The sequence below is a fragment of the Galleria mellonella genome, unplaced genomic scaffold (assembly GCF_026898425.1).
Source record: "Galleria mellonella isolate WM207_F2 unplaced genomic scaffold, CSIRO_AGI_GalMel_v1 utg32, whole genome shotgun sequence".
NCBI lineage: Eukaryota > Metazoa > Arthropoda > Insecta > Lepidoptera > Pyralidae > Galleria > Galleria mellonella.
The window spans coordinates 4,943,601-4,969,669 of NW_026442075.1; the positions used below are offsets into that span (position 1 = coordinate 4,943,601).

General features: G+C 30.5%; 2 protein-coding genes across 8 annotated transcripts in view; both read left to right on the plus strand.

The window, feature by feature from the left end:
* Positions 1-26,069, plus strand: part of LOC113510669 (furin-like protease 1) — a 246,104-nt gene that overhangs the window by 100,515 nt on the left and 119,520 nt on the right. The window lies entirely within an intron of this gene.
* LOC128200964 (uncharacterized) lies at positions 15,472-16,846 on the plus strand. Its single transcript, XM_052896320.1, has 2 exons — positions 15,472-15,687; positions 15,792-16,846. The coding sequence occupies exons 1-2, from the start codon at positions 15,666-15,668 to the stop codon at positions 16,133-16,135; spliced, it is 366 nt and encodes a 121-aa protein (XP_052752280.1). The 5' UTR covers positions 15,472-15,665; the 3' UTR covers positions 16,136-16,846.

Below are 26,069 nucleotides of genomic sequence, written 5' to 3' on the forward strand. Positions count from 1 at the left end.
CCCACATCTTAATGATGAATTATCTCCCATGTACAGACGTAGAAGAAACATTATTATGAGTGGTCTCAGTTGTTTGTTATTATGCAAATATTACTGCACTAAATTGGATGCGATTTTCATAGTTGTGTTTCTAAAGGTAACATTGAAGGTAAGATTGTAACTTAAAAAAAAACACGCGGTTTTCTTACTCCTTAAATCCAAAGTAACGGGTTTTTTTGCCTGAGTGTGGAATATATTGTAATACAATATATTTTAATACAATATAAAAATCTTAATAATGATTCTAAATAAAACTTGTATAAGATTTCATAATTTTTCGATCATTATACCTCTTATTATTGCTTAGTTTAAGTTTCGGACGTTGTAGTTACGAGGGTAAACTCGTTTAATTAATAAATAACAAGCCTAATTAATCCAGCATTAGTAAGCTTGGCTCTTACAAAGCAAGTCACGTGTTACGTTCGCCACAACGGCATTGCAACAATCGACAAAATGCCTTCGGCTACCCTATTTAGAAACTCAGATACGGCAAAACGTTTCACATTTGCAAGCATTGTGTATACACTCTTAAGTATATAAACGTTGCATCAAAATTAACATTTATTTTTTGTCTTTCATTTTTTAACTCATTCAAGTTACAAGCGAGACCATAGAAAATAAAATTTGCACAGTAGATGCTTTTGTATTTAAAATTGTCTTGTCGTTATTAGGCTTATATAGTCCTTTTATGGGAAAAGACTTATGAGAGAAGATTTTTTAGCGGCGGCGAAATAGAACAAAAATATAATAAAATATCGTTGGATATAAAACGATCATGATATTAATGTAATTGTATGGATATTTTAAATAATATGACAATGGGACTAAAATTGTAAATTTTATCAATAGTGTAGTATACCGTGACATAAACTAATGTACTAGGCAATATAAATTAATGACTCTATTACAGTTATGAGAACTGAAACTATAAATTGTTATTATTGCTATTATTGCGTTTGACTAATGGATATTTGTGACTTTCACTGGACTTAAATTGTACATATGAAGACACCTCAAATTCAATATAAAAAATTTGCAGAAAATATTGTATATCAGCCATTAACTGTCCACTAATGAACATAGGTTCCCTATTGGGAGGTTTTGCCAATAGTTGCCACGCTTGGCAGGCGGGTTGGCAATCGCAGTTGTGCTTTGGTGATTTGGTGACTAGTTGAGCACTTTTACGTATACAGAAAGAACATCCGTTGTGTTCTTTAAAAAATAAATACAAAGACGGACAAATGAGAGTAAATTTCGTGTATCAATGGTTCCGCATTATTAATCATCTATGAACTGTGCACTGCTGATCATAAGCTTCTGCCTATTGGGTGATTTTGCCAGTAATTGCCATGCTTAGCAGGCGGGTTGGTAACCACAGTTACGCTTTGGTGATGTTTTGAGACGGACGCTGCTGCCCATTCCTCAATAATTAAGTTCTCTTAGTCGCCTATTACGACATCTCCGGATAGGGAAGGGGTAGCCCATTCTATACCCGGATCACATGGCATAGCATTGAAATATGATTTTCATATTTTAATAATGTTTCTACATCAATTCGTTATTACTAGTAACAAAAAATATTCATACAAGTTAATTTTGCTTCATGAAAAAAGAAGAGCAATTGCAATCGTGATGAATCACAGCGATGAACAACTTATTTCAATGTGAAGGAGATTCTCAGTTCGTTTGCATTTTTATATGCTACTTGATTACGTCATTAATTCTGACTTGAATTTAATATTTTTTTTGCAATTGATAGGATTTGCTCCCATGTTAATTTTGCAATGATTAAATTTGCCGTTTTATTATGTAATGTAAATAACTGCTTGTTGCACAGTAATCTCAGGTAGATTACTGTGCAACAAGCAGTTATAGACACATGATTCTGTGTTCTAAATATTATTAACACTTGCTCATTCATAGATGTATTTTGTCTCGATTCAAGATGCTATTTTAGCGGAGCCTATTGTACTTGTAGGTTAAAAATAAATATTAAATAATAAATTCTCATTCAGGTCACATAGTATGGTGTACCTAGTAGTTTAAGCGCTCGTGTGTTTACCGCACAGCTCAAAGTATTAAAGTGGAATATGGCTCGGCCATATCTTTACTGCTCGTAAATTTTTGTCTTTCACCTGAATAAGGTATAGAGTTACATTATTTCATATATATGAAAGATATATATATATATATATATATATATATATATATATATATATATATATATATATATATATATATATATATATATATATATATATATATATATATATAGACCAATTTATCAAACTATTGACGCATTATATCAATCCTTATTATTAATATAAACGTGAAAAATAATATTTTTGTATATTTTTTATTATCGTAATGAAATTTGGTATACACCTATTTTTAAATATGGACAAGAATCTAGTTGACGGTATTACAGGCGTTTATATGGTAGCATAACGCTACGGTGACTGCTTACCATCAGGTGGACCGTATGCTTGTTTGCTACCTCTATGATATAAAAAAAATGAAAACTATATTTCATACCGGTCAATCAATATATCTCTAGACGCGGACGATGTCGCGGGTAAAAATTACTATTGTATTAAAAGTTCTACAGTAAACTGTAGAAGCTGTTATGAAATAATGTTTTATTACAATCTGTTTTTACAAATGCAATAATAATTGTATATATATAGGTGTAATTGAAACTATTAGTATCATTATAAGGCAAGATATTACAAATGGAACTATACATTTTTTGTAAAGAAAAAATACTATAAATTTTGAGTCCATCGCTTACAAACATGAAGAGAAATTAATCATATCTCTCTTAGTATCTAGTATGATAATTATTATTGTTGATAATTCAATAAATAAAAACAGTTAAAGAAGCTGGTTGGTACCGAGTTTTCCAATGAAGGTTACAATTGCCTTCATTCATAATATTTGTAATAAGTTAACTGGCTGTGAAAAATTTTGTGAGACTTTTCAATTTAGTTTCCTTTGTACCGTCCGCATTGCAGTTTCTTGAAAGTTAAAGTCGCACTGAAATTCGTCGCATAATCGTTACAATTCTATTATAACTCTCTATATAGGATTTAATTTTTAATCTTTTTAATATAATAATGTCGATGATTGTAATATCATTTAATCGAATTACAAAATTCCTAATTTATTAAAGCATATACCTCATTATGAAGCATAGTGTTAAAAAAATTAACAAGTAAATATTAAACAAAAGTTACTTTTTGGCTGACACGTTTTTTTTTGACTTATTTTTTATTGGGGCATTATTTTGAGGTAAATAATATAATCTAACTTTAATGAATAATAGATTTATGTTGTCAATTTATAAATTGTTAAACTGTCAGGCCTTTGTTCTTTACTCACTGAAATACCTATTTTGAGAAACAACTAAAGATTTTTATTAAAACTAGAAACAACTTAGTAATCATTCTGACTTTTACTGTAGGAAGACTTTGTACAAAGTTGACTGTATTGTCAAGCAACCATGCTTAAAATATTTCGGTATGGGTTCGTTATGGATCTGAGTAGTGTGATTTGATTTCATATTTTTTGAAATATTGATTCATTCGTATATTATAGACGTTCATAGGCTGTAATAAGCAATTAACATCAGACGGATTGTATGCTTTTTCGTCATAATCATTTAATAAATAAAATTATTCATTATAAATATACTTGTATGAACAATGGAAAATGTTAATCAAGATTTATACTTGTTTAAATTGTAACGCATTGTAGGACAGAATATGCGCAGGTTATTTGATATTCTTTTAACAAGTCAGAAACGCTTAGTTGTGGAACAAATTAGTTAGTGTAATTCAGACCAATTGGCTACGCCGCATTCGTGATCTGAAACTAGGATATCCTTAGTTGAACTAACGTATTGGATTGGATATTCGCTGAACTGTTATTATCTGTTTAAATGTACACAGTTGATTGAACTTCGTATACATCACGATATTAGACACGGCTACAGCTGTTTCTAAAAGGCAATGACTTTAATGACGTTAAAATGATTTTATTAATGTGTAATCATTTATTATTATACATTAATAAAATCGTTATTTTTATTAAAGATTATGTATTTTAATTTATTATTATAATTTATATTAACATTTTATTATTATTAACAGCTTATATCTAGAATAATTAAAATATATTCACACCATGCATTAGCCAATTACAGAAGGTTATAAGTCAGGTTGCTATAGCAAATTCCTCAGAAGAATTACTAGTATGTGAATTAATATAGAAAGTTATATAATGTATTTTTATAATTTTTCGACTTATATTATTTTTATTCATTACATTCCCGTCATCTAGTATCGCATTTTCCAATCCGCGTTTCTTTTATAACAATAAAAAGATAGTGAAATAAAATACGGGAGTGACGAACATTAACGGTCCAGCTGATGGAAATAAAAAGTACTAATCATCTTAAAAATAAACTACTAACTCCGCATATGATGATGTGATATATGAGCTAATAACCATTTGTACTATTAATTATTCAGCGCTAGAATGTACTGTGCCATGTATGGCATTTGAGGACAATTAAACATTCTCCAAATACAATGCACGAATTATTGCTTTATGGTTGAAATAGGTAAATATGATTCAGTTCATTAACTAAAACTATATCAATAAATAATTTAATCAAATGTAGTGATAAACACAGCATTTTATGTATTTGAAAACCCATACGTTTTTATAATGGTAGCAGATGCACAACATTTTTTTATAGCTACTTTTGTTTTTTACAACAAAAAGTCTTAGTTTCTACCTGATAGGAAGTAACGACGAGGTCAAGATATTGCTTGCGGGCCCACGATTTTAGATCCACTAAAATATTTTCAGTTTAGGTTTGAAGAAGATCAGATAATATTGCTCTAGAACACTAAGATTCCGAGAGAATTCCTTCCACTACTTAAGTATGCGCATGAGGAATAAAAATGTCTAGAATAAACATCATTGCGAGAAACGCCCGCACGAGATTAAATATTTATTTATAAATTGCATTTTGTCAACTGGCTGTTTAATCTTAATATACTAGTGATTTCCTTGCCTTGGGGAAATGTGTAATATTAATTAACGTTACAAGACACGAGTATATAACATTTCATTTATTCATTAAGCCTTCCTATGAGCCTATATTAATAAGAGATTTTTCTGTTCTCAGAATAAATGTGTGCTGGTAATACCATCAATATTAATTAAATATATATAAATTGGGGGGAAGGGGTTGTTAGCAATGGAGTTTGACAGCCCCAATGCTAGCAATATGCCCTATCAGGTCGACCTCCACGTGGTTCCCCCTGGAAACCATCGTGAACAATTCTTGTTGAATTCGTCACGATGGGCTAACTGACCTACTTCATCCTCACCTATCATCTTTCACTGGTGCCCCGCCGGTGTATATCGATAGCACGGGTAGGGTTACCATTCCATTATCACCCATATATATATATATATATATATATATATATATATATATATATATATATATATATATATATAAATTAAAAATAATTTTATACGTGCAATGATAACTAAAATTCTCAATGCCGTGGACTATATAATAACTTTGACTGTTACTGATATTATGATAATACCATACTACTAGTAGTATACTTTTACGCGTTTTGGCTTGAAGCGTATGCAGCTTTGATTCTGTTACTTTGCTAGTCAAATCAAACATTAATATAGTAAGAGAATGAAAAGTTACTTTGATGTGAACATGTTACTAGTAGGGATAATGATCATGTAATAAAAAAAAAAATTCGTGTATGAGTCTGAAAGTGTATAGATACAATTGAGAAGACCTAAAAAAGATGGATCTACGATATGAAAGAAGACATAAATGTGGTGTGACAAGTGTGATGACTGAATTAAGGTCAAAATAGAAGGCGCCATGTTGTGGCGACCTTAAATAATGGGAAAAGGTCCAAAGGATGATAGTGATGCTCATTTTAATTTTACGCTTATTTTTTGTCATTTAGTCTACCAGTCTGATTAGTTGCAGGAATTTGTGTATAATACTTATATATTTTAGTTAGTAGTTTAGATTCTAGAATATCTAGAATTGTATTAATGGCGATTTTGGTGGGAAAAAGTAGGCTAAGGACTATTCCACTTCTATGCAGGCTTTAAGTATACAGTAATTCAGTCAGGCTCCGGCGTGTTCAACAAGTTTAGTTCCCCAGTGAGTGGTTCCCTTGTTTATAATTCCGACTTTGTCCCGCTATTCTCTCTCGGGTGCTGGCCTTTTGCAAGTTCCATTTGTCTATCCCAATCACCCAAGTTCGCTTGTTAGTTCTTCGGACTGATTATTTCCTTGAACAATTAATTAGGTGTAGGTGAGGTTGCGTGTTACTTTGGGCTGTTGGATATTTTGCGTAAGCATGTGTAGCTTAAGTAAAGCTGATAAGGGCGTACGTGTGCCTGAACTTTGCCACGTATAGAGCTTACTAGCTATCTTGCAATTTGTTGCTAGTCATTGATTTTTAACTAAGATTTTGAGTGTTTTTTAATCACATTAGAAAATAAAATGTAATATATTGTGTTTATTCGAATTTTCAACAGTAATATTTTAAATTAATTTTTATTACGATTTCTGATGTATGGGATACTGTAAAGTAAAAGTGATTGGCATTTAGTCGTTGTACGTAGTAGATTCTTTTGGCATTAGAATATAAGATCAGATTCTGTGCCAACTGTTAACTCTGATAAATTTTATAGAATATTGCCGTTGATGTTGTGGTGATAAAGTACTATTCAATTTTAAACCGACTTCAAAAAGTTGTTTGTTATCTCATAACTCTGTCAGTTCTAAACCGATTTTAATTATTTTTTTTTATCTGAAACCATTAGCGAAATGGTAGTTAAATATTAAAAGCTAACTTTTTACTATGTTCATGTAATATGGATCTACTTACAGATTGGTCTCATAGCGTCTAATTTTTAGAGCGTCTAATTTTTAGAGCGTCTTTAAATGAAAATAAACGACGACATTTGGATTATAAATTTGTGATTGTGATTTTCTACCCTACTTACGTTTTCTTTGCGTACATTCTATGAATAAATAATATTGCATTCCTTTTCATTTTTAGAATATTGTAAGAAAAGACTAAGGGAACAAAACAATGGTACTTTGTTATGGTGTGGTGTTATTGAAGCACTTAATAATGGAGGAAAATACATAACAAAACCGTATACCAAGACGTCTGACCCACTTGGTGATAATAGATCTTTTATCAAACTAAATCATCATAAATATAAAGAAAAATAAATCATCATATAAATACATTAGGTAAAAAAGATTACATTGGGAAAGTTGAAATTTTTCTCAATTTCCATTGTGTGCCCTAGTCATACACAAATTTTTTTACTAAACTAAGTGTTATCTTGCGAATATCCATATCACTGTCATCACTGGTAAACTGCGAAAACCACCAAACGGTTAACACTAGGCTCTGAACAGCGATTTTATAATTTGTCTGAAGATGCCTTGTTTAGAGGTGAAACAGGTGTCGCAAAACGTGCGTAAACAAAATGACAGTTGGAGATTGTTGACTAACATGGAAGGTTGTGGAACTTCCGGTAGTAATAGGGGTGGTCAGTTTTCGAGTGTTGACAGACCCACATATTCTAATGGTAGCGGAAACAAAATAATTATAATCAAATAATTAATGATATACTAAATTTTCTTTTACACTAAACGCAGGATTAGACAGAGATAGGTGTAACATTTGATATTTCTATAAATATCCTTTATTTTTTTTATTCTTACTTATCGAGAAATACGTGAGAGGAAAATATTCTGTTGTGTATGAGTTATGGAAGGTTTTGGAAACAGCTATACGAAAATGGGCGTAAATTATAAATGTACACTTGTTTGGTTGCGTACATTACTCGTGGGAGATGCGTTCTGTCTTGAATCCCAAATAGCATATAAAATCATATTAATTATGTAAAAAAACGAGCACTTTTGCAATAACATAAAGCGTTGAATATTTTAAATTTATTTGACAAAAAATATGAATAGATGAAAAAAAAAAAGATTGGATAGATTGTTTGTAATTATGTTTATACTAAACGAAAATTAAAGGAGTTACTTATTTAATTTTAAAAAGAAAAAAGGTTAAGGAGATATCTTTCTTGTTGATTTCAAATTTGATTTAGATTGGATAAATTTAACATATGAAATTTTTTTAAGCAGATACCTTAACTTTAGATGTTTTTTGGTCGCTTTTTTCACAGAGCTGAGTATGTTATAGAATATTTGGTTTCCTTTTTTAAACTTTTCATCAAACTTAGTACAATAAATATTATTTGTTGTAAATGTTGAATAATCATATAACATCATAAATCATACGCGAAGAAAAATAGTACCAGGAAAGCCTTTATTCCCTTACAAAACGGTCATATCAATGTAGCGCCTTCGCATTCGCTTTTAAATATCCCATTCTGTGCTCCAGAAAAACGTTTTCCGAACAGTTCAGCCAATATCTGTCAATATTATAAAGCGGTGCCATTCTAAGACGCTGACAATATCAAAGCGTTTCAATTCCCTATTGGTGCGCATAGAACTGAAAGTGGGGCAATGTTAATAATTCAAAAGTTGTTAATACGCTCGCAGCTATTTAAACCTAAACAACTTTGAAAACGTTGTACATACTCTTATTTGGCTGCAAAAAGACAATTGAAACTAGATAATAACCCTTAAAGTTAACGTATAACGTCTTTAATCATTTACTATCCACAACCAAACATCGCCTTTGTACAGACTGTAACAAGGAATAGTTGTAAGCAACCTTCGCCTTCATTACTTTCTTACTGTCGTCTTGACTACTTCTAATTAATTGTGGCAGTACGTTATCTGTGATTGTAATCGTTTATGTTTTAAACAAGTTTCTTAACCACCTCATAAAAGGGTATGGGCAACTTCGTAAGATAAGTAATGTGTCGTTTATTTGTAATGATCAGCGTTAATCTTGTTTCTTTGTAGTTATAATTAATAACTTCTATTATAAGTGATAGTTGAAGTGGAGATAATTGAGTTTATTCTATAAATTGATACACTGATATGTAGCATATTAATTAAATACCTTAACTTCGATATTTATGCACAGATTTTCTTTCATTTTAACTAATTATTCAAAACATAAAAATTAATAGATAAAATAATGGTTATTTATGTTACTTTTTTTATTTTGATTTAATACTAAAGATGTTTTGAATTTTTATTGTAATATGTCATTAGGATATTGAAAGCTAAGTACCTAATATAAGTAGTATAAAACTAAGTATCTTTCTTTGAAATTAAATTCACCTATCTATATATTCTGTGGCTACTCTGTAACAATATTTAAATTAAGAAAAAGAAAAAAAGAGACCATTATGAATGTAGCGCCAGAAAATGGCACAAGTTTCAACTTAACAATTTAGTTGATTCGTTGCACTCACGTTGTTTAGAGCGTAGCCGGAGCAAATGTCGGTTTTTCACATAAGGGCACTCGAGTTACATGAGGGTCGTTAGCTACCGTAGCAACACCACCTGATATTTTTAATTCGAATATTTGTTTTTATATTTTTTTTTGGGATGAAAATGTAATGGTAAACCCGCCTTCGTAATTGGTATACGCTGGTGGAATATCAGTTACTGACCTATGATATATTTTTAGAAATATCAGGAACAAACGAAACACAAAATTGATGTTAAAATTACGTAGTACATACCGTAAAAATGTTAAAATATCGTTCCTTTTAACTATTGTAGTAGGATTTATGATCTATCTAATTTATCAGGAATTAAACATGACAATTTTCAGGGAGAACCGCGTGGAGGTTAACCTGACAGGGTATATTGTTAGCAATTGAAACTTCATATTAGCTATTAGCTGTCCACTGCTGAACATAGGCCTTGCTAGTAGTTGCCACGCTTAGCAAGCGGGTTGGTAATCGCAGTTAGGCTGATAGGTGATGTTTTAAGAGGGACGCTGCTGTCCATACTTTATCCATTAAGTTCCCTTAATTGCCTCTTTTGACACCTAAGAGAAAGGAAGAAATGGCCCATTCTATGCTGAGACCATACGGCTGGTCAATATATATATATATATATATATATATATATATATATATATATATATATATATATATATATATATATATATATATATATATATATATAATTATTTCTAGAATTGTAAAAGTAGTTGAAAATTTGCGGTAATAAGAAAAAAAATAATGTTGCAATTTGGTATAAAAAATAGATTATTAAGATAAAATCACTTTTTTAATAAAGTTTATCCTTCAATAAGTAGTCAATGGTTGGGATTTATGAGTTTAAAAATAAAAATATAGACAAATTATTCCAAAACATTTTTAATAAAAAAAGGATGTAAATAAAGTTCTGGTTGAAGTTATTTTGCACATTTTGGTATAATTTGTAATATCCAAACTAGAGAAGTAATCAAGTTAAGAATGTTGAAAATATTTATACTTTTGATGTAACACTGAATTATACGCATTCTGTTTTGATTTTTTTATAACTTCGTATATTTAAATGTTATAATATTAATAATGATGTCAATCGTAAGACCTACAAGCAAAGTTTAGAATGAAACCAGCAAATTTAAATTTTTCTCAGAAGGATTCTTATATAACACGAGAATCGTTAGTTACGGTAACACGCCACCTTATTTTTTTAATTTGACTGCTCGCTGCCGCCACTTGTTTGTCCTCAGTTAGAACAAGGCAGGCAGGAGTTGATTGTTGAGTAAAATTAATTATTACTTTGCCCTAACTTGACTAACTTCATCAAATTATTGCTGTAACGGGAAATTGTTTGAATCAATTTGAGAAGAGAATGCTTTTGAAGAATTAACACGCAACACCATATATGTGTGTGAATTAATTAAAACTATCGGTGTGTCTAAATATAATTAATTAATGTAGCAAATGAAACGTTTGAATGACAGTATATTCTTGTTGTTAATTTTGTTCTAGGCCATAGTTATGTAGGTTTCCAATCTCTTTTAATGTCTTTTTATACAACTTAGAATGGCAAAGAAGCTGACGGCCATCACATGGAAAGTGGTAACCGTCGCTTATAGACATGAATGTCTCCTTATATTTATAATTTAATTATTCAATTAGAAAATTAAGGTAACAGTTAAAATATGGTATTTAATAATTATTTCTAAATATATTTATATATTTGCATTTAAACGTAATATGTTGCTAACATAGTTGTTTCTATGTCACATATTACATGTTATTGTTAAAATTTAATTATATGAAATCTGATAATACTTATTTCCAATGTATAATTAAAAACTGTGTCCCACAAAAAAGAAAATTGATTTTAATAAATTTTCTATGGGATCCATCTATAAGTATATCCTTTCAGATAAAAAAAGAGTTTTACAAATCAGTTTTCAACTGACGGTAGTATAAGGTAACAAACATAAAAAATATATACAATCGAAATGAGAACTTCCTTCTTTTTGAAGTCGGTTAAAAATCAACTGTCATTGTAACAATGTTTTAACTATATAAACATATATAGTAGAGTACATTAATAAATCACACAAGGCATCGAGATAAGCAAGTTGATTAGTTCAGTATTTGTATCGCGGATAAATTGGTTTGGCTTGCCGCCCATTTTGGTCGACTTAGTAGGCGCAGGAACGTACCTCAAATTGATGTGTGGTGAAACTTTTTCGAAGGGTCTATTTATATTATATAAATAGTAACATTTACAATACGATGTGATTTGTTTACGAAAAACTTTTTGTATTTAGTTATATCACCAAAACTTTAATGGCGTAGGGTTTTTCCCCCGTTCATTATAAACATTCATGACTACGTTTGTATTAATATGGACGTGTTTATCAACTGTCCAGTACAAATCCACAATAAAATGCTTAGTTTTGGAACTAGAAGTTAGTGTTATGTAATAAGACCAATTTATTATTTAAGTCCAGGGTCATTTATTTCCTATAAGTTATAATACTCGTACACCAAACTAAAATGATAATCTGAAAGATGCATAGCTACTCTTTTGTATGAATGAAACCATAGATTCTAGAATGTTTTCATTCCCTACAGTTATAAATAAAAATATATTATCTAACAGTATTCGTTGGCAAAATAGCAGTAAGTGATGATAGGTGAGGATGAATGAAGTAAATACAGTTGGTCCGTTGAGACGATTTCACTAGAATATAACCAAGAACGGCAAAGGTACTAGATCCGTACATCGATCAATTAGGTGACATGCTGAAAAAGGAGTAAAAGTACCTACTCGTAACCAACGAGCTTGTATGAATAGATTGATGAATGTGTAGCGGGCGAAAGCGGTCTATTTGAATCGGAGTATTTGATGTTACACCTATTTTATTTGAAGAAAAGTGAGAAATGTATGTAAAAGTACAAAAAATTCAATATATGATCTTATTAAATAGTAGATTTGGCAAATATGAAAGTTTGTCAAGTTATTTTATTATTTGTTCTTCGGTGTATATTGAAATTCAATATATAAATAGAATATATACCATACCATATCAACCGTTATTTATTCACAGCTGAACATAATATTCCCTTTGTTATGGGATTTTGCCAGTAGTTACCATGCTTGGCAGGCGGGTTGACAACCGTTGTTAGGCTTTGGAGATGTTTTAAGAGGGATATTGCTGCCCATCCCGCGATCATTAAGTTCTCTTAGTCGCTTGTTACGACACCCACCAGAAAAGAAGTAGTGGCATATTCTATGCTGGAACCACGCGGTAGATTAGGGCAAATAGAATATACTCCAGAATAACATGCAGACAAAATTTTATATTATTCACAGTTTAATATTATAAAAGCAAAACTTTGAAGAGATATTTAATATTTATCACTTGATATCGCCTAAAAAACTTTGAATTAAATTGATACACAGTTGAGATCATGATATGATCATCTAGAACGTTATTATTGATTTTCTATACAATTTAAAATGACAGTATATGAAAGTGAAAATCGTTCTCTATGGACATGAGTTTTGAATATTACAGAATGCACTATGATGCTTTTGAATACTGTACATACGTTGCAATTGCTGACTATATATTTTATATATTTTTGTCATAATTATGCAAGCAATGCCACGGGTTGCAGCTAGTAGATAAAATAAACTGCTCCTGCTACAAAAGGATCACTGGTTTCAATAACTAACGAAGGAAATTATTTATTACACACTCAAGGAAACTTAGGGGAAACTTGAGGCGTGCGAACGCGCCTCGTGAGGAAGTGTTGTAATACGAATTACTCCAGGAAAAATGGTGCCATTATTTATCGCTTATGAAGCCTTGGTGAGGATTCAGGGATGCTCCAATTAATCTAGTGCTCTTCGACCGTACACAAAAGATGGTACTTCTAGCTAAGAAATGGATTGGAAAAAAACATTTTCATTTTCCTTGTTGCTAGTTGCAATTCTATATACAAAATGTATGATTATTTTTTTTTCGAAATTATTGAACTTTTCATTGAATTTCAATTTCATTTTACTTATGTTGCAGTTTGACAATAAAGTACGCCGACAAGAATAGAATTACTACTATTAATTTTTAGATTTTCGTGCCCAAAATTTTTAGGTATGTTTATTGACCGGGATAAAACGCAGCCTATATTCATCTACATCCTATATAGTAACTATATATTAAATGTTAAAGTGATTGCTTAAGCCGTTAAGGCGCCAAGAGGTAACAAAGAAAAACAAACCTACTTTCACATTTATAATATTAACACGATCATTTAAATAAAATTATTATATTTTATCTAAATGATCGCATTCTCGTATCTTATAAACCGTAATATTTCTACTACAAACAATATAATTTGTGGGTATTTTTCTCTAATAAATGGAGCTGATATTGTATACTGGTCTATAATAATTGTGTACAATGCCATATTATTATAAGTGGAAACTAGCGTTTCCGTTATTACTAATCTCTTCCAACAATTACCTGGTACTGTAATCCAACCAATCATTAAGAAATTTGCAATAATATGGTTATTTATAAAACTTAGAATGGCAAATAAGCTGACGACCCACTTGATGGAAAGTGGTAACCGTCGCCTATAGACATGAAGAGTATCATGGGCATAGCAGAGTGTACTGTTTCGCCCATGATACTCCCATGCGTTGCCATTTCTGAGGATTCAGGTGTTATTCTTTTGTACCCTGTAAATTCACTACCATATACCACCCTTCAAACCGAAACACAGCCATGCAAACACAACTGCTTCACGGTTGAAACACGAACGGGGTTAAACATAACTATTTACATTGATATTATGAATATATCTAAAAAAAATATACACTAATATATGCGTGTACGTACTTATTATTACTTGTTTATTAGATCTAAATATAGATAAAAACAAATCTCTGGTCGTTATAAAAATGTTCCTGAAAGTCAATTAATCCGTTTCGAAGGTGTATTTAGGAAAAATGGACTTTTTTTGGGTTGAAATTAATTATTTTTATCCAGTAACAATGTCGATTAAAAAATGTGTTAAAGTAATCTTTCTATTTCGCTTATTTAAGCAACTTTAATATTAAAACTTTATAAAGCAACCTTATATCAATTCGCATGTATTTTACGATTTATTATTCATGTTTAGTATTTATTTTTCTAAACTACTTAATGGAATGGGAGATTATTTTGTTTGCTAGCTGTATTAAATTAATTTTTGCAATAACTGTGGAACATTTATTATTTAACACATTTAATAATCAGCTTTAATGTAACCTCAATAAGATTCAAATTCCTGTTATAACTGAGTCGAGTATTTACAGCGAATACTAAATATAACATATGCCAGCTAAACAGTGTTTAATTTTAGTTAGCAGCTAATGTTAAACGGTTCTTGCTTTTCCACATTATTTTACCATTAAACCTTTGTAATTATTATTTTCTAATGGAACCTAACTGTTTAATTTATGACAGCTTTACTCGAAAGGTTTCGATCTAAATTAATTTGAAATAAACTTAATATTATAACAACTTAATAATATAAACTTAATTACATTTAATAATTAGATATTTATTATAAAGGTAGCTATTTCATATATAATAATCTTATTATTATAATAAATGTGAAAGATTGTAACGATGGATGTATGTTTCTTGGATTTAAATCAAATTTGGTACACGACTAAGATATACCCTAACTATGTGCTAAACATAAGATATATAGCTGCACGATATCACTGGTTTTGTATGTTTTTTTAAATCTTTTGAAGTCCGTTACTCAAGTACGCTTAAATGGTTATAACACACTTGATACACAGATTGACTATATCCTGAATTAATAACGTCGAATTAAAAACCATTACCTTAAGTTACATAAAACTAGTCGAAGGATTTTGTATTACTTGCTTAACCCTAGATCACTAAGCTTCGTCGAATCGACGACGCGAATTCGAAACAGGTGCCGTAAATTTTGAGTGCGCGATCGCATCCATTGTAACTCTCGTGTAATCTTAGTTGGCCCGGTGCCCCCGCGATAGACGGTAGTGTTTTTTGTGTAAGAGATTTGTGAACGCCGCACCAGCAACCATGACTCGTCGCATCGACGAAGGTTAGTAATAACGATATATTTTGTACTATTGTGTTTGTAATATTTTAAGTTTATTTTTTAGTTTTTACAACATAAAAGTAATGTGTAGTATTGTTCTATTTTAGATACGATTCTTCAACTATTATTAGAAGATAATAGTGACCAAGAAAATTCGTCAGAGAGTGAGAAGGAAGACCACATCGAGGTTGATCCGGGTTATGTATCAGTGAGTGAGGATGAAATTTCGTCTTTGGACTTGGCATCAATTGAAGAACAGATACCAAGTACTTCGGCACAAGAACCTAACGAATTGATTATTATACCATCGCGTAACATACTTCGCGGAAAAGATAAGCACAAATGGTCATTGTTAAAGCCAAAGTCACAAGGCCGAACAGTCGCAAAAAACATTGTGCATATTAGACCAAGCCCCACTCGTATGTGTAAAAATGAATTAGATCCTTGCTAAAAAATGAATTAGAACGTTGCTTTTCGTCTTTTATTACAGATGATATAGTAAATATAATTGTCACTTATACTTATATAAAAATTTTGCATCACAAGTTAGTCGAGCCACATATGCAAAAACGTATACTTGTGCCCACACTTCAAACTGGCCTGCGCGATTCGATTACACAAATTTTGAATATGCCAGGAAGTAGTAGATCGAGTTTGACACTTGAAACTGAAGCTACAGGTCATCCTATTGCAAAAAAAAAGAAAAATTTGTGCCGTATGCCCATCAGCAAAACGAAGGATGACGAAAACTAGTTGCTACAAGTGCAATAAATCAATGTGTGGTGAACACAAACTTGATATGTGTCACAAATGTCTTAGTTCATAGTTTTTTACCAAAATTTTTACTTTTTTTGTTGATTCGATGTTTAAATTTTTATTATTTGACTTCTTATTCAAAGTTTTTTTTCTAGTTTTTAAGAGATAAGCACTTAAAAAAAACAAATATCTTTATTTAGAGCGAAACATATGGTCTCAGTACAAAGGCTGATTATGTAATAAATATGTGATTTAATTAAATAAGAATGTTATATTTTTGTTAACAAATGATTGTAATAAACAAATATTGTAAAAGAAATAAGTATTTTATTCAATAAAATTTTATAAACCTACTTTTTTGACAGCGTAGTCGAAACGACGAAGGTTAGTAATAAGAGTTGAAAAATAAGTTTAGTGTTCTAGGGTTAATGTTATAGAGATATAGGTACATATCAAAGTTTTAACTACATACATAATAATATTTTTATTTACTCGGATAGTCTAACAGCATTACTTGCTCTTGGATTATACGAAATTAAATTAAAACTTATAAAATAAACAACTGCATAATTTTATTAAATGACTTGGGCAGCAGAAATAACAATATCTTGAGATAGATCCCTGGTCATTAAAATATTCATGGAATGAAACAGCTGATCGATTATCAAAGGAAGGGGCAAAGAATGCCCAAATAGGACCATAATCTTGTTGCGGCATGCCTGGAAACCTAAATCTCAGATACCTCAAATTCGAAAGATTAAAGGTAGGAAATAATTGCTAGCTCTTGTTGCAAGGATTAAATCACTCGTAAGCCTCGATTAAGGGGTTTTCAGAATTATTCTAAGAAATTAACTCTTATGAGTAAAAAAAAAACATGTGTGTATTAACAAGGGCTCTCACTGGACACTGCAAACTAAACAAGCACATGGGGCAACTAGGCGTATGGCTAAAAAGTGTTTGAAGATTTTATCAAAATGAGATAACAAAAGGAGATATATCTCCTTCGTAAAATACACTTTATATCCTGAGGAGATAAAATACATTGTTACAAAAACCATCTTAAAATTTTTATTACTGAGAATTAGCAGCGACTTTACAAAAAAAAGGCGAGCACAAAAGATTACGGAAAGGTCGTAGGTTTTTCTACGTGAAAAAGTCTGTCTCTCAGTAATTATAATAATAATAGAGAGATAGGACTAATCTACTTATTTCTATCACGAAGTAGCAATGCAGATAGGTGCGCCGTCACGGGAAATGTTTTCGTAGTAAATACACACAATTTATAATTCGTTCGCAACTGGGTTATACAAATAATAATTTCTCTAGCACAAAGGGTTCTACGTTGGCTGATGTAAAAGGGATCCAATGGAATACTTAATTGTATTTACATAACATCAAAACTTAACGGAAGTTTATATAAACGACACAAATATATGAAAACAATATTCTTTTGTTTTGATGCAAATAGAGACTGTTTATTATTTTAAATTTAAAGATAAGTCATGTAAATATTTATTCAAAGATAAAAGTAATAATAAGTATGAATCTATTTACTGATTAGCTTTAACTTTGATGAAAATAAATATTTAATGAATATATTTCGCTCTAGGTAATAGTTTATTTATTTATTTTACTCTTTATTTGCACTAGTTATAACATAGTATAAAAATATATGTTACAGAATTAAAGTACAAAAGGCGGTCTTATCGCTAAAGCAATCTTCCAGACAATCTTTGTTTATACTTATTAAGATTACTAAAGGAATCTGAAATTAGAAACAGGAATTATAAAGGAACTTCCTAATAAATTTGATAATAAACAAGTATTTTATATTTAGACACTTGATAATTTTATTAATTAGAAATTGTTATCGAAATATGGCGGTAGGTGTCGCTTGTTTCTTAATTCAAACACAATCCCTCCCACTTCGAAAGTTTTTCTATCATACATTTATAATTACCGAAATATGATTTTAATATATTAATAATATTTAGAAATTTTAAAGATACCAAATAAATCTCGCTTCAAGGCAGTTATTTTCTAAAGAAATCCTATTTACGAAAGCTGTTAGTATATACATATATGAAATAGGTGACTAATTTAAAGTGACAATTTGTTTCCATTTAGACAAAACAACATTTAATTTAGCGGATTATCCGTGGGCGTACAATCCAGTTTGTTCAGTTTTATAAATATAAAGCTTTGAAATGTCAAACAGACTGCAATAAAGTGATATTTTAATGTAACCAAACTAATAGAAGATAATAAAAACAATACATATTTAGTCGTTTAATAAAAGAGTAGGTAAGGTGTGTGTAGTGTGTGGGAGACACGTCCTGATGGTTCCGTTCCTACTGACAATATCCCCGGGGGTGCACTGGAAACAACAATTCGACACAATTTATTTTTACTACCCATTCGACACGTTTTATTAAGAGAGACAAGATTGAACTCATTTGTTAATTAAATTGAAGTCTGTTGTTGTAAAGTTGCTAAGTAATTTATATTTTTTTTTATTCTTCATTCTTTTCTGCACACAGGGAGAAAATAAAACGTATTATAATTATTACATTATAAATAAGGATGTATAATATAGACAATAATTGTTTTCTGTATTAGATATCGTTACTTAATATCATGAATGTAAAAGTAAGTTTGTTTTTTACCATTTTTTTGATACCTCAGCCGTCTCAACCAATCACTATGAAACTTGGGATACACGTTGTGACAGAGAAGGACATAAGCTGCTTTTTCTACCTCGGTCACTCTAGTAAATCAATTTATTTGCATTCTCAAATATACTCAAATATATGTACACTCAGAGTCAAACGGCTCCTTTGTACCGACGCTTTTATTTTTCTACATCATCAACAGTATAGATTCAAAGCTTTCCTCGTAAACAAACTAGTGCAATAAGAGAAATCTTCAGCCTATGTATGGGGTCAGCCAGTGATACCCGCTGAAGCGAGTTTAGCGCGTTCCTTTTTGTTATTTGTGTAGCTACATTTAATTGCAGAGCAAGTTGCGCCAGGTTTTATCGTTTTATTTACTAGATGGTTACTACTATTAGCACAGTCTAAAGACACCTGACAGATGTGTCAAGAGACACCAATGCGTCCCGAATTGTCATGTACACGTTCGGGACATGTCGAAAGGTATTAGATCGCTTAATATACTTCACTGCTGTTTAAAGTTACTCACTGTTCTTTAACTATTGCCCGACTATTAGTTTTGAACCTTGAGGACTTGGAATAATGTATTATAACAAAATCTGAAATTGTATTTTATTGGTTTCCTTAATTAAATTAGGAATCTTATATAGATTCTCAATATTTGCTTTGACCGAACAAAAATTTACGCCGAGTTAAATATAAAGAGTAATTTTGTCCTTATTTTATCACGTTCCCAAAACTAACACTTAACCGGGAACTAATAAATCTGTACATAAACAAAGATAGGAATATAGAAATCTAGTAGTAAAAATAGCTTTAATTTTAATATTGACATAGTGTTATAAACATATAAATGTCTATATAATGTATATATTTATTCAGGCTACATTTTAATAATGTCTCATGAGGTCAACATCCTTATAGATTTGAACTTCAAAATGTCAGTTCATTCATCTACAGACAACAAAATACACTGCTACTATTTCTATGCGGCTATTATGTACAGACAGACAGGATTCAAATTTCTATTCAGATTATGTTTACTCAAATTTTATGCTTAATGCACACGATCTGAAATCTATAGATCTTACCACAAAAATAAATTAAAACACTGATAGACTTAATTTTATGTACCAAAATTTGTAAATTAATAAAATAGTATCTATTAACTTTATTTAATTTTATATATTTAAGACAGACTTTCTTTTATTGCTAAGTCAGGCTCGGAATGGCTTCACAGTCGAACATAACTAAGGATCATAAATTGATCCCGAAACTAGTCGAGCTTTCTCGATGTAATTACACGTAAATTAAACAGGTAGTTATTAGATTAAAAAACATTATTTTATTTAAACATAAGTAGATGTGTCTAACATGTTAATAATGGAGACTAAGGGCCTCATTGCTAGTAATATACCCAACCAGATCGACCTCCACCTAGTTCCTCTGGAAACCATCGTGCTGAATTCCAAATGTATTCATCACGATGGGCTAACTGACCTGTCATTTCATTCTCACCTATTATCCCTCACTGGTACCATTCCATCATCATCCATTAAAAAAAAAGTCTACTTAAGTATGTCTCCGTTGTGGTAAATCATTTAAACACGTATTTAACACCTGTCAATCGCAAGTCTATCATTTTTGTGGTAAAATCAATATTTTTACGATTTGGAATCAAGTCAAAGAATCGATGTTTTTATATACCACTGAACTTCTTTGAAATAAGAATCCGAAGCGAACGTAGTCTGCCTATAAAAATATGTCTCGGAAAATTAAAACGACTTTAGTTACATTTGAATTGTCTACAATTCAATTGAGCTCTTTTATACGCTTATTTTGATCATAAAAGGTTTTTTTTTTATATATATAATACTACTCGACCCGACAAATGTTCTGTCAAAAGCTATTAGAAGAAGTTTGGTTAGAAAATGGGAAAAAGAAAAAGAATTTTCCAAATCGGTTTTTAAATGACGAGGTGCTGAGGCAACAAATATAAATAAAACTGGTCAGGTAATTATTAAATTCACACGCTTTAAGGGTTCCGTATATAATTTTAGAAATATAAGATAAATGAAATTACATTTCTTATAGGAAATAAACTTCTAATAGTTATTATTGTTAATAATACAATTCGTATTTTCTTATTTTTGGCCATAATTATGGTTAAAAACTGGACCAATAGTTATTCACTAAATTTGTTTATAAACATTTTATTGTTAAAAGCTGTACTAGTTAAAACTTTTATTTTTCTTGTAAAATTCACACATACGTACTTTTATAAACCGCAATTAGGTATATCAGATTTATTGCATGATAAACTGAAAAACTACGTAACTTAAAAATAAATAAAAACCAGTCTTAAAATTTACAAATAAAGTCCTTACATATAATACCCCATTTGGACAAGTAGATCAATTTTGAAATTTTTAAGTACCTCTTTTAGACCTCCTAGCAAGAATAAAATAAAAATATTTTTTATTAATTATTTTTCTTGTAATATATGTGAGATAACATAATGTAAAACTATTCCAAATTACAAATCATTAGCATTAATAGCTGCTGAGATATAGTGGTGTAACAAACTGACGAATAGACAAACTTGCACCGTAAGGGTTTCTTTGTACCATTTTATCACTGTATCCTAAAAAAGATATAACGTAATTTAACTTTTTTTAAGTCAATTGAAAAATGAGTTATAAACGGATAATTTTAATTTTTTACTCATAAGACTGAATAATTGAAAAAGACGAATATTTGAAAATAGAAAATGCCGAATGGGCCCAGCCATTCTGAAGTTTTGCGCTTAGCAGTAATTTGAAACTAACATACGGTACGCCTGATAATAAGTGACTACCACAGTCCATGATCACCCACTACACCAGTGCCATTGCAGGTGTGCTGCCGGTCTATTAATATAGATATTAAATTTATTTATTCATACTTAGAAAAATGGAACATAAACTGCCTACATGGAATTTAAATAACATTTTCGGTGGCATACACGTTTACAAATCTTGTGTAATATGTCTGTAATGACGAAAATAGATAAAATACTTCCGAGAACCTTTTCAATATTGTTTATTTTGGTTCATCACAGTCCTTAATCGGAATAAAATCATGTGCAAACAGCTTAAGTAAGACCGTTACTTTATACTTTGTGATGAGATGAAAGATCAGGGGTGTCCGCCGATTTGATATACGATATGCGCGAGATGTCGCCGTTGTTATAAATAGCACATAGTACGTTGACCGCTTGGGGTTGCCATGTTTTAATAATAACGAATAACACTCTTTTTTGACTGCCTCAGAACTTGATCCATCTTTAATATGAGTCCTTTAGCATGACGATAGATAAGTATGTTTTATTAAATAAAATGGAAATATGTAGAAAAGAAATACAATGAGATCAATTACTAAAGCCATCCTTTTATAATAGTTTCATGTATATTTATGTATTTGACAATTACATTTAAGGATTTTTCTTTAATCTGCGCCAAAGTCACCAGTAAGTTTTTAATTTATTTTATTAAAGTTCTAAATGGAATTTTGTAAAGTAATAATAACATATTCGCATCTAAATTGCAGACATAATTAAAATTAAATTAAAGGAAAGGGACAACCCCTAGGATCTGAAACTACGAAGTCAATCTTATTTATTTATTTCATCGTGATTCTTTGTTTATATATGACTATAAACACACAAGTCACTGCATAGAGAACAAATGACAGAACAAAATAATATTTCAAATAGTCATGTGGAGCTCGATTTTTTGTTATATCGAAGTAATAAATAAAACCAAACCAAATAACACAGTCCAAGAGCGCGTAGGCCACGCATATAGAAAGGTTCCGTAACTGTTTTCTATTGATGCATGGTAGACATAATGGATATTAAAATTTGAAATTACGCACATAATGTCATAATATTATAGAATCTAAAAATTAAAAATGAAAATTAGAGATATCAAGATCGCCGTGAATGAACATGCCAATTTCACTTATCTGTTTATTTTGATCTGCTTTCTTTTATAGAAAACTAGCCACATTATAAGGCAATAGTGTAAAAAAATTGGTGCAAGCCTGAAAAGAAAAATTGGCATAGTGATTTATCTGTTATTGACAAATTATTTTAAAACTATGCAACGAAATAAAAAGTTGTAATTTATATACATAGTATAAAGATATATGAATATATATGTTGTATATTATATACACAGTATAAAAAGTATACTTAAACAATATAAATAGGAGTATGTAGCAGGTATTTTTTAATTTGTCTCGTTTTAATCCCCGTTGTAAAAGGAGAGGTGTTATGAGTTTGAAGCCCTTGTCAGTGTGTGTCTGGGTTACCTAGCTCAACGAATGAACAGATTTCAATGCGGCTTTATTCGAAAGCTGGTTTAATCCGGATTGTTTTTTGCTTTTGTTTGCTGAAAATCGGTTCAACGGTTTTACGGATTATGCGTCGGGCGTTTTTTAAATACTTGTTACTACGTCAATTTATGTCTATAAATCCACATAGACGACCTCGTGCACTGGTTGGCTCGTAATTTTGCGTAAATAGCGTCCCCAGTTCATTTTACGATTCTTACTCGGGTCTACTTACGATATAAACTTTTATAAATTAGCTTGGGTTTGTGTATTTTGTGTTGTATGCCCAGATATTCATTTCATGGCTCTCGTAAAACAGGGTTTTCTAGTTTGAGGACCAGTCATTTAGTGTGATTATGTGGCACTTATTACGTTATGTAAAATATTTCGTATACATTATTAGAACTGCTGAGGTTTTGCTGTTCACCACGGATCCCTAAAAAGTTGACCGAGAATATTAAAATAACAACTTTGTAGCTTGCACATCCGGAACGGAATTTATAATGTTGAGTGATATTTATATCATGCAACGAGTTGTATTTTTTTACATATTTCCAGGTTTTAACGTTTTTCTTGTTTTATTTATTTGCTTTATATATGTCAAATAGTTGAGAGAGTTATTTGAAACAGAGCTTCGAGGCGTGAATTTTTACTAATCCGACTCAAAAAAGTTTTCTATAACGTTCGTGTTTAGTTAAATCCCAGAAGTTCGTATGGCAATTTGTATTACTGAATGTTCTATGAACTCTTCGTTTCAGTATCTAGGCAATGTAGGTATCGGCACGATAGTACTACTTACTATACCCAAGGAAGGTAAAACTTCCTAAAAATAATAATATTCAATGTTTCGATTTAATCCGAGATAAACGTGTGTTTTTTTTTGTATAACAAAATAGGTGTATGAAAACTGCAGTTAACGGTTTGAACTAGGATATATATTGCTATCTCAAAAACAGCTACACACACCAATGAACGAGGATATATTTTAGATATGAAAATATTTAAATTTAGAATGTGGAAAAGTACCTATGTATTATTTATTTATTTATATACCTATGTACGTATTTCGCGAGTATATTTTAATGTAAAAAAGCGGCACTGGAATTGTAAACCCTACAGATCTCAAAAAAACACTATCAAAATTTATTTCAAGTAACAAAAAAAAAAAAAAGATACGAACTAAGAACGAACTTCTTTTGATAGTCATTTAAAAATACGTAGCTATAAAAACATATAAGTAAAAACTGTTTGAAAAGTGGATAACAAATTTTTAAGGCGCACCTCAAATAAAACGAACGATAAAACACATCCAAGGAAGCGATACGTGCAAAACTTTATAGTAACCGCCCCACTCGCAGAATCCCTCGGTAACTGCGAGAAATATGTTTTTAAAATCTATGAGGTGCAAGTTTTATGTGAGGGGGAAGATTTTTCATTAGTCTTCGAATCTCCCCTTTGCCTCCATTCCTTTCTTTATAGCCGTAATATTGTTTCGGCGACGTTTTGCCACGACAAAATAAATGTTTGTATGGACCCTGCGTGCCCGTAGTAGCTCGAGGGTCGACGCGAAGCACAATTTAAACGTTATTGGATCCGGTAGATATTTAACACGGTGAGGGCACATTTTATTGCCATTCGTTTATTAATGGTGCAAAACAAGATAGATTGGACCTCTGTGTATCGGTATTTTTTAATTATTGCATATGTCGATTTGGAATGGTTTCGGGGCGGATCAAATTATATTGAACATTAGTTGGATAATGGGATATAATTTATTTTACTTCTTACCCTACCGAGAGATACTTTTTCTAATTACACTAATTTCCCATTATTTTTGTATAACAATTATATTTTAGGCGATATCTTCGTCAATTTCGAACCGATTTTAATACTTTGCATAATATTTAATCTCGTGTGGTGTGTTTTATTTAATTTATCACAATAAAAATCACATTTTGTTTTTGCTGAGAAAAATCTCAAATTATCAGATCGAGATATACAGGATAAATCAAACTATTTAGTTATACCTAAAAATAAGATTCTACTAAATCGTCCCATGTTATTTATGAAAAAAAAAATTACTTCTATTTTTTAAAAACATCCTTTAAAAGAACGCTAATGTTTTCAATTTCTCCATGTCCATATTATTTAATATCTCTCTCTCTCTCTCTTCATATTGCTTGATACAAACTTATAATAATTAAGATTATAGGTAATACAGAAAATTAATCATATATAATTGATAATATTCTTTATATAAGGTATTTAACAAAAATGTACACAAACGAAAGATGTTTGTGTACGTTTTATAAAAATGCAAATAAAATCATAATGGTAGGTAATTCATTTCGAATTCAATACTAGGCGTAGATTATAAATATTCCTGAAATAAATGAAGGTATGCATTTATCTCGTTTGTTTTTACCACAATTGTCCACAAAATTGCAAATAAATATATAAATATCTATACTTTCTACTAATTAATTTATTACTATCGGAAATACAAAATATGAATTATTTATCGACACAGAAATTCATAAACAAAAGTTTCCGCTAGAAACAAAGTTGGTTCATTAGTGAAAT